Raw genomic sequence first — 13792 nt, 5'->3', positions numbered from 1 at the left:
CCCAGAGGCTTCCACTTCATGAGCATTGTTTGCAGGATTTCTGGTAGTGTCATGTCAGAGCTACCACACTACCTTGAGGCAGGACCACGGATTCTGTATAAAGAAGCTCCATTATTTTCATTCCCAGTGGAGATTAGGGGATGGAATTAATCACCATAGTGTTAACACCTCTAACAACAACATGTTGTTGTTAAAAGTTGTTATTGTAGAACCACAGTACATCCTGAAATGTCGTAGAAGACATTTCTAACTGAAACAGGTCTTAGTCCCTTTGGTATGAATCATAAAGTGAAACATTTCTTATTGGTCCATGCTGGTGTCATGGAGAACTGTCTCTGTAGTCAAATCAAAGGGAGGTGCAAGACAAGATTTTCCGTGGTATGCAGCATTATCAGTGAATCTTTGATGCCTTCACAGGGTTGATCACATTAAGCTTCCGGAGGGAAGGTATCTGATTTCTCATGCTTAGTAGCTGTTCCTCAAATAGCTTCAAGAAGTTTAATGTCACTGTCATGTACATCCAGCTCTTCTCCCTGTGGAGATGTAGGCAGCTATGAGCTTTTTCCTCCATGCCTAGAGATCTCAAAGACAATCTCAGTATGTTCTTTTCTCATGGCACAGCACTGGTTCTGCCTAACCAGCTTTCTAACCTGTACAGATGAAACAGCTGGAAGTTCCTTGGGTCATTGCTTTAGTTCATAATACCTGAGAAAATACACTTCCACCACAGATTGAAGGAGAAATTGGTAGTAATATCAATAATGTATGTACGGTAGCCTGAACTTGTGTGGAAACTTTTTTCCATGTTTTGGTGATTCTACAGGCTCCAAAGGCTATGACTCCGTCCTGTTTCACAACTGTCTCGCAAAGCAGACCATATGGCACATCAAAGACTCAGGTAAGCCTAATTTCTCACCTGTACTATTTTAAGAACAGGCAAACTTCACAGCTCCTTTTGTCTTCTACTTTTGACATCAGGAGGCATTCTGAAGGGGGAACTGCACAAAACAGCATTTAAGATTTGGAGAAAGGATTGATGGGAGATATGACAGATGGGAGGACTACGTTGTTTTAATGTCACTTCTGTATTGGAAGCAGATGAGTATCTGGGTTTGAAAACAGCATAGCTTAACTCTCTGTGAAAATGGAGAAATACTGTATTGAATAAAAGCCACTTCTTTAACACCTAAACAATTCTTTTAGGTTTTCCAGTAGAATATCAGAATTGTAGTAACATATTAGTCCAGATATAGTTGGATGTAAATAAAAACGCCTGCTTTATAAAGATTAATGTAAAAGAATCTCTTCAAAAATAATGATGACTGAACTATTTTCTTTTAAATGTGTGAACTTTTGCACAAGAAGCAAATGGTATTTTAATTAGCAGTATATCTTAATAATAAAAGGCAAAAAGGGTAAGAGAAATGGCAGGAATGCATCTCCCAATCCAAAGTGACCCTGCAACTAGTTCTGATGAGCCTACTAAAACACCCATAAGATTGCTGTGTTACTTCTGAGGTTCATCTTTGGGCATTCTCTCACACATTCAAATATTTAAAATGATACCTTGTTTTTTTCCACTCACGACAGAACGTAAATAAACAAAAATTTTGTGTCAAGTCAATGGAAAAAAAGCATGTTTCAAAAAGACCTCAAAAGAAAATACACGTGTCGGAGAATACTTGTGCTTGGTCCATTCCTATACAAATTCAAATTGGAATTCTTGACTTCAAGTATCACTGTTCTTACTGTTCATACTATATGGTCAGAAGATGATCAGATGTAGAAATTGGTCTTTAATTTCACTATGAACTTGGTTGCAATTTACCCAACCAAGCACTCGTCATGACCAATATCCATTCCATTCTAGTGTTCAGTATTTAAAATATAATATATACTCATCACAATTTTATCTTTTCCATAAGTAAAACTGACAGATTTTTGGAGAGGCTGCAGATTAAAACAGGAGAACAACTGAAGAGTAAAAACCTAGAATGCATTTGTGCACACAGTTTTAATGTGAAATATTTTTAAGCTAGCTTCATTAGACACTTGAAGTAGCCATTATAAACACTAGAATTTATTTTGGGGGATACTGATAATTTTTTTAAGATAAATTCTCTTTTTAATTGGGTATTGTGCAAGTCAGGAAAAGGAGACAATGTATCAGGTTTGATTATCACCCTATCGTGACCCTTTAATTAAACTGTAATTTAATACCCCTGCTGCCAAATCATCTTTCATATCCGTTTTTGCAGGTTGCTTTAGGCAGAAAAAAGATATGTTTGTAATATAATTTTTATTAATTCCTAACTCAATATCAGCTGGAGGAAAAAAGCATTATTCAACCCAAACACATTATAAGTGCACTGGAATAAAATGAGAATTCCTCTTATCTACTTGGACAGAGAATAGACAGCCCCTTCTATCCACAATTCAGATAATTCTCCATGCTAAAAAAAAAAGTGCTGGACATCTGATAATAAAAAGTTTATTGCCAAAACTGACCAAGACTTGTGATGAGACCTTCAGGGGAGAGACGGTGAGCTCCTTGGCAAGCTGAAGGGGCCCGGCGCACGCGATTACTGTTTACATTTATTGGAAGTTCGACATCTTCAGCAAGTCTTGCTTCGACAGAAAGCCGACTCGGCGCTCCGAGGAGCAGGGAGAAGAGGCCGCGTCTCCTCAGCTGCCCCGGGCGCTGGGCGGGCCCGGGCGGTGGCGGGGCTATAAAGGCAGCGGCGGCGGGGCCATGGGAGGGTGGCGGTGTCGCGGTGTGTCGCTGAGCCGCTGCCCCGGCCGAGCTGGCAGCAGGGGCAAGGAGGGTGGGTGCGGAGTGCGGGGCCGCGCCTGGGGAGCGCTCGGGCTCGCAGCCCCCGCCGTGCCCGTCGCGGGTCCGGCGGTGCCAGCATGGTGGATGTGTTCAGCGGGCGGCTCCTGGTCAGCAAGGATGGCCGCAGCGTGGACCCCGAGGAGGCTCTGCAGAACAAGGTCGTGGGCTTGTACTTCTCTGCCGGCTGGTGCTCGCCGTGCCGCGACTTCACCCCCGTCCTCTGCGACTTCTACACGGAGCTGTTGGAGGAGACCGACCCCCCAGCCCCCTTCGAGGTCGTCTTCATCTCCTCCGACCACAGCGCCGAGGAGATGGTGGGCTACATGCACGCCATGCACGGAGACTGGCTGGCCCTGCCCTTCCACGACCCCTACAAGCAGTGAGTACCGACGGCCATCGCCGCCCGGGCGGTCCGGCCCCTCGGGGAGCGCACGGCCGGCACCCCTGCCCCCGAAGAGGGCGGGCGGGGGCGCACCTGAATAGCCGTGTGCGGTAACAAGGAAGTCCCTGATATGAAGGCTCCCCGGGACCTCCACCTCTGCCCCTTAGCTCGCGCCTGCCTTCCCGCTGAAGTCCCTGGAGCCCAGGCTGCAGCCTCTCCCGGCCGTGCCCCGCCCCGAGCCGCGGCTGCTGCAGGCTGCCGCACGCTGTGACAGCTTGCTCACTTGGCTTTAGCCCGTCCCGTATGTAAAGAACGCGGTTTTGCGCACTTCATTTGGAAACTAAAAGATCTTTGAAGAAGAGTTAGTTAAGACGCCAAGTGTTGACGAGATGACATGAATAGTGAGGTAAAATTAGAAGAGGATCAAGTGATTGCTTTTCAGCACGGCGGTATTTGTTACGAAGGTTGTTCTGCATTGTCTAGGTTAGTGCTCTGGGAAAAAGGCAAGACTTGTAACTGAACTACTTGAAGCAGAGCAGAGCAAACTGTGAAGAATTTCAGACAGACACAACATCAGCTGGAGTTTAGCGGTGGCATATTGCACCTGGTAGCTGGGGTGTAAAATTCCTGTGCTGCTCAGTTTCCAAAGAGAGATTCCTGTAGGCAGCTTACTCATGAAAACAGCAAAAGGAAAGGACATGACTGTGTGTAAGTAACGGGGTGAAGGATAATACCAAGAAGTGTTTTGATGACCTAGGTCAAGGGTGCAGACTCATTTGGTAGACTTACAGGAGTCTGATTTATCTCCTATAAGAATAGACTGGGATTACAGGAGCACAAGTAAGATATTCAGGGTTACTGAAATTCCTGTACTGTAACTGGAGACTTGAAATACACGTAAATACTGGTAAAGGGATTTTTCCCCCCCTCTTTAAATAAGTAGATTGTGGAAAATTTTTTTTCTATCAAAGTCAAGGAGGTAATGCAAATTTTAAATGTAGATTGGGTAAAAAAACTTGCAGCTAAATTAATTTTTCTAATAAAGAACTCTATTCTAGTGCTTCTAGTAATTTCTAGCTTTCCTTTTAACTCTAGATCCATCCCAGTGTTCTACTAACACCCTAGTGTGTAACACCCCAGCAGCTCACTCAACAGGAAGCACCTTTGCTACTCTTGTTTTTTCAGTGCACTTTGACAACCTCAAGAGCAAATGACTTGAAGCCAGGAACAATTTCGTCCTTTCTTGGCTCATTCCTGGATGTCAGCTGGCAGTTGATGTTAGGCCTTTTTAATGACAGTTTCCACTGGTTTAAATATTGCTTTCTGTAGTTCTCCACAATCTTCCCAGGCAGTAATTGTATTTGATATCTACTAATCATAATAGAATGCAGGCAAGTTTCCTGATGGAAATGTAGCACTTGAAGTCCCTGTACCCAGCCAGCTGTTCAGCATGGCCCACAGAAATGCGCTTACAGCTTCATCCTCTGTGGATTAGAGGTCTATTTCTGACTGCTCTTGCTCAAGTCATGCAGAGTGGAGGCAAAGAGATAGTTTAATTGGCTTTTCTGTGGCATCCTGTAATGTCCTTCAGAGTACTGTAGAGAAGCATGGCTTGTCCTGCCAGATGACTGTGAGATCACAGTGGCTTACTGAAGAACAAAGTGCAGAGGGATATGAAAAGGCAATGTTTTTGAAGTTGTGTTTGTTGCGTGTAACAATAAAGGGCTGTGTGGAGCTGTTCAAGGTGCCTAGGTTGGATTAACTGGTAGTTTGGGGTCAGGGGTACTGGTGAATCATTGTAGACTTAGAGCAGATGGATGTGTATTCACTAAATCAAACTATAATTCTGGCTAGATACTAGTTCTAATTAATATAATTTTTAAAATTGGATTTAAAAAATAATAATTTTGTTATTAATATTTATTAACGTATTAATATTTTTAAAGTTCCACTGCAATTAATTGAATTGGTTATTGGTGTTTTGGATGTCTCAAGAAAGCATTTCTGTATGTCCAGTGAGGTTAAAATATCCTAGCTGGTGGCTTCAGTGTTTAAGATACATAATTGCAGCGTAGATTGATGTCTCTTCTAGACACAGCAGAGGCAATTTTAAGTATGCCATCTAAAATGCTTTTCAACAACGGAAGCATGGATTTTCTTGGTGATGAATTTTGTCTTAAGAAATAGCCAGCATTCCTACTTGTAGTGTATGAAGTGTAACACTGCACTGTTATGCCTACCTTCAGAGAAGCAAAATACTGAATTCAAAGCAGGATCTCCAGACTCTTCTATGCTGTCAGTCCCAGCGGTGGGACTACTTCATGTGGTCTGTGGCATGACTAATAGGAAATATTGCTCCTGATTCTTTTGCTGTCTGCAGGTTAATATAAATTTATTTGTTGCCTGACAGGATTTTGATTCTTGAAGTGGGGTGTAAAGAAAGTCTGGTAGGAAGTGAGCACTTGGAAGAGAAAGAGGGTAATAGAGAGGAAAAGCAGGTGTAGGACAGAACATGTCAACAGCAAGTGCTGGTAAATAGGACTGATGTTTTAATAATGGTACACAAAGACATACTGCTGTGTTTGTACTGAACCCTGTGGTGGAAGGCACCATTTTTTGTGAGGGTGCCTGCTGTGCGCAGTAGATCTTGCAGGCTTCCAGGTAGGCAGGTATTTACTGAGTCCGTGGCCTGTACAGCTCAGTAAAAATTAGAATCACAGACAATGCCTGAAAAAGGAAAATAAAAAGAAGCTTTATGTATGAGGGTGGGTTGGCTCGGGCAGAAACATTGGGGAGGATGAGGTGTTAAAAAACAAAGGCAGAAGAATGTTAAGCGTCTGAGCGGTTAAGAGCGATTGCTTAGTTCTTACACTTTTTAGACTGCTATTGCAAAATCTCAGCAGACACTTTAAAATTGAATCCCAGCCATCTGACGTGCATGCTTACGCGACTAAGATTTAACAATGCCGAAATTTCACAGCTAAAAGAAAACACTTACAGCTGTGTAGTACAGGTCATACTGCTAGAAGCAGATGAGCAAGATGTCCATCACTTTCAAGTGACAGCATTTCCAAGTGAAAGCTGTTATAATTCAAATGTTGTCAGATACCCCATTACACATGTGTATAAAATTTACCATCTGTGTTCCCATGATTATATTAAATCTGCCCTGTGTTGTCTACATCTCAAGAACCCTCTTGCCTATAGAACTTAAACCCTTACACAAAAATACTCACTTGTCTTGTGAGTCAGCCTGGGTAGGCAGTCAGGCCCAAGACAGCTGCTGGGTCACTCCCTGCCCCCATGGAATGGGGTAGAGAATGTGAACAGTGAAAATGAGAACACTTAGGGGTTGAAATAAAGACAGTTTAATACATAAAGCAAAGGTGAAGATACACAGGCAAAGCAAGATATGGAATTCATTCACTACTTGCCATTCACTGACAGATGTTTAACAGTTTCCACCACAGCGGGGCTTCATCATGTAATGGTTCCATGGGAAGGAAAATAGGAAAATGTCCTGGCTCTGAATGCTCGTCCCTTCCCCCTTCTTTCTTCAGCTTTTACAGTGTTTTATGGTATGGAACATCCTTTGATCATTTGAGATCAGCTGTCCCAGCTGTGTCTCCTCACAGATTCTTGTGAACCACCAGCCCACTCACTGGTGTGGTGGCATGAGAAATAGAAAAGGCACTGGTACTGTGTAAGCACTGCTCAGAAATAGCCGAAACACTGGTGTGTTATCAGTGCTGTTTTGGTACCTACCATGCGAGCTGCTGTGAAGAAAACTAGCTCCCAGCTATTGTCAGTATTATCTACAAATATAAAATCTGTGCTCTCAGAAACTTTCATCCAGCCTTCTCATAAGAATCAAAAGATCTAGCAATAGCTATGACTTCCAGTTTCCCTCAATCTTAATGTCATATTTTTGGTATTTCACGTGCAAATGTAGGTTGACCTTTTGTCTTCAAGCCTTGATGGTCAAGGTCTGATACCTCAAAGGATTTGGCTAAAAGATTCCCTGTGTTTGTACAAAGGTTACTCAGGCTTCTATAGCTATCTTATTTTTTATAGCTTCCCCTTCTGCTTTCTCTGTTTGCGTGTTAGATTTTTCTAGTCAGTAAGACACAGTATACACCTTTACTCTTAAGTGGGAGTAGCCAAGCAACTAACAATGTCATTATTTAAATCACTGTATTTTACTGTAGGAGAGTTGAATTTGCCTTTGAAGGACATGATATTTCTGTTTATGGATTAATGATATAATGAGTTGTTGTCGGAGTTAGTCCCATGGCATGTGTGTGTCGTTCGTACAGGTGAGCCATGGGATTTTACATCCCTATCAGAGAAAATGATCTTAATAAGTTTTAAGAAGTCATTTTTGTAATCACCTGTCACATGTACACAGTGATTAAGAAGTATTGTCTGCAGAACTCTTTCTGAGCCTTCTTCAGGTCCACCCATCTTGCAATTCGCACACAAATTTGTGCATGATTCAGTCTGGTTTGATACAAACAACCTTCAGCCCTAAGGCTGTTTGAACAAAGTGCTGTGTTGGGCTGGATGTATGCATCCCCTTAGGAAAGCAAAGTGTAAGATTCCTGTCTCCATAGAAAATTACCTTCAGTCTCCTAGTGTTTTGTCTCTGATTGCTACAATTGTGTTTATTGTGCACTGAACCAATAAAAAAAGTCTTCCACCCATCTTGTTTGTCATTCAGGTGGTATGAGGTGATAGCAGTTTTACATGGCTTCTACTGAACTTGCTTTGGAATGTTTTGTTTTCTCCTGTTTTAGAAGATTTCTGAAAGGTCTATGGGGATTGTTGGTTGATTGCTTGTATTTCACAATTCACTGAGAAAGCAAACCTGTTTCCATACCTTATTATAGCTGCTTCCATAGTTTTCCTGCATTACTGCTCAGCCAATGTAACGGCAGAGCAGTGTCCTCCACCTGTTTATTTTTATTGTCTTAAGGAAAAATACAGAAGGAAGGTACATTTCAGGAATGCCTTGTCTGGGTCAGTATGTCACTTAAGTCTTATTTTCTATATTTTTGACTCCTTTTTTTTCCCCCAGGAAATCACTGAGAATGTCTATATATTAGTGTCATGTATTTTTAACAACATCTACATTCTTTTTCTCCTCAAATTTCTTTGGCATTTGAACTTCATACAGCAAATGCTCTTGCTTGTGGTGATGGCGCTCAGGCAGGATATTTCCACTTAGTATTTAAAATATGTTTTGAGAGAGATGTTGTTAATATTTTGGAATCTGGATATTCTGTTATTGCTTGTTTTGTGTCTATCCTCTGGTTCTTCTAAAGGTGCAGAGGAGGAGTTGAAATTTTATTCTTTGGCAACATAGGTGGGTGGCTATTATTCCAAATATTTTGATTGCTCACTTTTCTGCATGTAGAAGTTCTGTTTCATTGAGAGAGTTTAAGGAATATCTTCAGTCTCTTCCATTTACACAAAAAGATTATGCATCATGGTTTAATGGTGATTGCAGGAAGTAGCACTATGGGACGCTTGAGCGTATTTTTAGGGGAATGAATGTCAAATGCTAATCTAAGTGAGATTCTTCTCCTGTCCTGTGAAAAGAGCCCAGAAGACATCTCATCAGAGCTAGTAAAGGAATCTATGGATTCCTTTTCCTGTGGACACTGCAGGCAGCAGTGAAGAGCAGTTACAGGAAGGATGCTGCAACTCTCTGAACTCCCAGAGCTGTGTTTCACTATGTAGGCTCCCAACTGCAGCCTTGTTCATCTCCCTACACTACCCAATGCTCTGCCTCAAACTCTGAGGAAGCCCAGGCACTTATCACTTCTGCTCTCCCATGTGTCCTGGCCAGAGCAGCCTTCATAAGAGACTAGGAGCTTTCTTAAATTGTTCCTAATGGTGTGTTTTATTTTTAAATTTTTTCCTTTCAGTGATCTGAAGAAGAAATACAACATAACAGCAATTCCTAAGCTGGTGATTGTGAAACAAACTGGAGAAGTCATTACTGACAAGGGAAGAAAACAGATCAGGGACAAAGGGCTATCCTGTTTCCGGAACTGGCTTGCGGGTGCAGATATCTTTCAGAATTTTTCTAGCTAAAATGTTGACAAATAAAAGCAAGAAAAGGCATCATGGAAAACTTGGTAGAGCTCTGAAAAGACTCTTGCTTTGTTCAGAATGAGAAAGGTATGACTTGTTTATTTATCTTTGCTTGTAAACAGATTTTGGGTTTGACTTGAAGACCAGTTATTCCAGTGTCATAAAATGCAATTACTGTTATATTTGTATTGTTCTATCTCTACTGTATTTAGTATGAACCAAAGCATTCCAAATAATACTGAAGGACTTCAGAGGAATAGCCTGTTTAGACAGTAATAATAGGAACCTGTGAAATCTATGCAAACACTAACTTTGCAAAGTCAACACTGTAAAATAAATGCAAAAAACCTATTTATTTGATGACTTTTTTTTCCAGGTCATTAGCACATTTTATTAAGAAAATGAAATTGTTTGCTTCAATAAATTACTGTTTATGAAATATGTCTCCTGTATTTTTCATATCTACCTTAACAAGATAATCAAAAAATGTCATGACTTTTAAATAGAACAGATTTGTTTGTCAGTACTGAAGAAGTATTCTTCTATTTTATTTTACTTTTTGTGGACTTTATTTATATTTATTTATAGTCCTGCTTAGTTTTCCTTACCCCTGGATTTTAAAACTTGGCCCTATAAGCTAATTTTAGGATTGGAACTAGATGATCTTTAAGGTCCTTTCTAACACAAGCCATTCTACGGTTCTGTGATGTTAGCTCTCAAGTTGACATCAGGTCAGGTTAAGAAGAAACTCTTTTCCATCTCTTCTTTTGCCAAAATACGTAGAAGCAAACGTGGAAAATTATCCCAGATCTCTCTGATGAATCCTCATGTTGTGTCTAAAGCACAGCCTGATTTGCTGTCTCTTCATGGTTGGGGTCCCAGCCCAGACATCCATGCAATTAATGAGCCAAAAAAAACCCCCACTTCCCATGCAAACCAAATGTTTGTTGATTAGAATTTAAAGACTACAACAGAGTTATTGTTGGTCCAGTTGCAAGCACTTAGGTTAATAACACTTGAAGTCTGGTGTGCTCAATTTGGAGAAAAAGAGCCTGTGTCCACCGATTGTAGCACGCCAGTTGTGGGTACGTCCCACCAAATCTTTGTGATCCCAAGAGGGGCACAGCCCTCTAACTGCACCCAGAATTCTGACTTCCTGTCTGTCCCTTGGGCTATGTGTGTTAGTGCAGAGCATTTCAGTGAGGCACCCAGGAGTGCTGCTTCCTCAGAATGTGGTTGTTCTACAGACATTTCTTTGCATGCCTGTGCTTGAAGGGTTACCACTTCAGCCTTGTTTTGTTGATTGCTGTGTCTTGTCTGCAGTCATTGCCTTACTGACCCTATCCATGACTGTCTCCCTTGTTCGTTGAGGTACACTTGCCTTACCATGAGAAAACTTAACAAAGAGGGTCTGAAATTTAATGTGTGTGAATAATTGTATCATTTAATAACAAACCTGTGACCTTTTCTTGTAATGGAGGAAAATAATTCTCTGGATAGTGGGCATGTAAAAAGTCATATGTACTTCACAATAGGTCAAAAAAGTAAACTGATTCTGAAATGAAAAATAATAGCTCTAGAAAGTGCTCAGCAGGGTTGTGAGTTCTGAGCACCTTTTGGCTATTTTTAAAATTACATCTGGGTATACCACAGACAATTTCTAATTTTTGCCATCTCATAAGTAGTATTCAACTTCTTTCCTAATGAATGTTAAGCTCCTTGGTGAATTTTTTGTGCGAGATGTAAGCACTGCCTGCTGTTCTGAAACCACCTAATGGCAGATACATTTCAAATATAAGATGAGAAAAGAATAATAGAAATGTTTCAAAAAGTTTTAAGATATGTTACCTGAATGTGGAATAATTCATATAGCAAAAGTATCCACTGCACCCTATTACCAGGTATCAGGTATTATTTCAGCCAAGACAGCTTGGTCCATTCTTTGTCTATATGCACATACATGAAAGAACTCAGTATTTTATAACAGAGATGGAGATAGGCCTTTTGAATAATTGACACCAACTGAATAACACGGGTTCCAAGCAAAATTCAGCTAGGAATTCATAATGATGAAACAAAGATAGATACTTTACAAAATGCTTGGTGTGACTTTGATAAGGAGTGTTGGTTTTGCGCATCAGTGTTTGGAAGATCAGAAAATTTGTTTCCCTCATCAGTGCTAAAATAATCCATGTTTGGCCTGAAAGAAGTACAGGGTAGTGGAAAATATATTCTTATTAGCAATACCTTGTGAAATTAAAGAAGCAAGTGTTAGTGGGTCAGCTGTAAGGACTACTATTACTTGGAATGTGTGTCCATTAGAAATGGAACTTACCAGTGTACTAATCTTTAAATGTACAGGGTTGTCCCTTTAACTTTCTTAAATTATTTCTCAGTTCATTGATGGCTTTCTACCCTCTATCTTTAGCCACAGTTACCTTGAATATTAGTGAATACTAGTACATTTTCAGTGGAGGGGGGAAGAAAACCTCATTTTTCAAATACAATGATAGACTGTAGCATAGTCATACTGGTTGATGCTGCACGCTCTTAAAGGAGTCAGCTAAAAAGCAAGTAAAGTTAAGAGGAGGAGCATCCTTCCTTATTCCGCTGGACAAGATATTGTCCATTATTACTAAATGATTTATGGATCAATATATGCTCAGATTGCGTAAGAACCAACGGTGGATTTGTTGTAGCCTTTATGGAGAATTACTTCACTAGGAAAAGCGGCAAGTAAGTTGATACTTTGTGAATTGATAAACATCCTGAGTCTTGTGGACACTTGCTGCAGGTGAGTGCTGCAGGCTTTCCTGTGACTCTCTGTCACGATCTGCTAATACAAGCGGGGGTCGTGATGGTTCGTTTATTGATCTCAGAGTGTAAAAGGACACAAGGGTTTTCAGTTTTAATCAGAACAGTGCACCTTTATTAAGTGCCCACAACACCTAATGCGATAGAGGAGAGAGAGAGAGAGATAAAGAGTAGAGAGGAAGAAAGAGGGGGGAATAGCTACCAACGGATGAGACGAAGTCCTCGTGGCCTTCTGCCAATAGATTCATCTTCTTTCTGTGGGGAGATCTCATCGCAGTTATTTCAGAAAGTCCCTTTATAGTCCTTTTCAGAAGCGAGGGGCAACTGGCCAAGAGGTTGGGAAATCTACAGCCATTGTTATGGGGCCTGTTGCTTTGGTATAGGACAGGTCGTACAGGACAGGTCATTCCTTTCCGCTTCAGCGCAGTCCTTCCCGCCTGGGCAGCAAGAACGGCGCAGTCCATTGCGACCTGCACTAATTTCCTCAGGAATGCGTACCAGTTCCCAGTGGGCACACCCATAGGCAACTCTTGGCAGACATCCCACCTCAGCCAGGCCAGGACTCCTGTGTTCAGTCTCTGTCCTCATCGATGATCGTGAGGCAGATGAGGGATCTTCAGACCGTCCCTTACACTCTCTTATTTTAGGAAGAGGCAAAGCAGACTGGTGGCAGATTCGGACATGAAATAAACATTATCAGAAAGGCAATGAACATCTCTCCCTGTTAATCTCTTATTCCTGTAACTCTTCACCCTGCTACCCAAAAATCATTCCTTCTTCCTCCTCCAGTGCTGCTGTTGTCAAACTTTAATAGTATTATTATGTATTTAAATATATATATATGTGCTTAAATATGGGTGAGGGGTGTGTGTGTGGGGGGGGTAATCTCTGTTTATTCACCTAAACCCTTCAATTATGAGATTTTGGGCTGAAGAACAAAGACCTACAGTAGGTAACTTGGAAATTCCTTGAAATGTTGTAATGATATCTTAATAAGCATTTTTAATATGAACTGAATCTTTCACTTTTCTTCTCAGCTGAAAGTACATACAAAATATCAGTAGCTCTTCCTGAAGCATGAGTTAAATCTAACTGCAAAGAGGTGTTCTTCAGAGCACAAGTAGTAGCTGGTACATACATGACAGGTTTTTTTACTTTTCATGCCACTTCTACCCTGTGCACAGCCTGGTTTTGCCTTTTGTATAGCTGAGTTTTCTGTTAAGACCAGACGCAGGTAAGAGTCTAGCTGTTACCTGTTTTCTCTGCAGGCAATATTCATAAAAGGGCAACCCTAAATTTTTTTCTGTCAGTTTCTATGAAGATGGACCTATAAATGACCAAAACCAAACAGAAACAGTTTTAAGCCTCGTACCTCCTCAATGTCTTTTAAATTTCTCTAGATGAAGTTCAATGATCAATCTCGTGATTCCCCAGTATTAAGAAATGCTGTCAGTGTCAGGTGAAGAAGTTGCTATGGAAGGTGCTGTTTCTATCCAAAACCCCTTGCATTTAAACATAGTGGCACAGTCCCAAAGAAATACTTCAAAGAGAAGTTGAAGTAACATAGCACAGGGGTGTTCCTACGTAGACTCCTTTCTGGGCAGGAACTGGGGTGGGAGCCCTAACAATTCAAACAGATAAACAAAACTTGTAGGCAGGTTGTA

At 41.1% G+C, this 13792-nt stretch overlaps 1 protein-coding gene across 1 annotated transcript; it reads left to right on the top strand.

Moving 5' to 3' along the window:
• Positions 1-2754: 2754 nt before the first annotated feature.
• NXNL2 (nucleoredoxin like 2) lies at positions 2755-9667 on the top strand. Its single transcript, XM_048292612.1, has 2 exons — positions 2755-3212; positions 9146-9667. The coding sequence occupies exons 1-2, from the start codon at positions 2911-2913 to the stop codon at positions 9312-9314; spliced, it is 471 nt and encodes a 156-aa protein (XP_048148569.1). The 5' UTR covers positions 2755-2910; the 3' UTR covers positions 9315-9667.
• Positions 9668-13792: the final 4125 nt, after the last annotated feature.

This window comes from Corvus hawaiiensis, chromosome Z (genome assembly GCF_020740725.1).
Source record: "Corvus hawaiiensis isolate bCorHaw1 chromosome Z, bCorHaw1.pri.cur, whole genome shotgun sequence".
In the NCBI taxonomy this organism is placed as follows: domain Eukaryota; kingdom Metazoa; phylum Chordata; class Aves; order Passeriformes; family Corvidae; genus Corvus; species Corvus hawaiiensis.
Note: the sequence above shows the minus strand (reverse complement) of the source record. Positions and strands in the feature narration are given on the sequence as shown.

Coding starts and splice junctions, on each gene's coding strand:
- NXNL2 (XM_048292612.1), top strand. CDS start 2,911: ATGGTGGATGTGTTCAGCGGGCGGCTCCTGGTCAGCAAGGATGGCCGC. Junction 3,213..9,145: donor TTCCACGACCCCTACAAGCA/GTGAGTACCGAC, acceptor TTTTCCTTTCAG/TGATCTGAAGAAGAAATACA.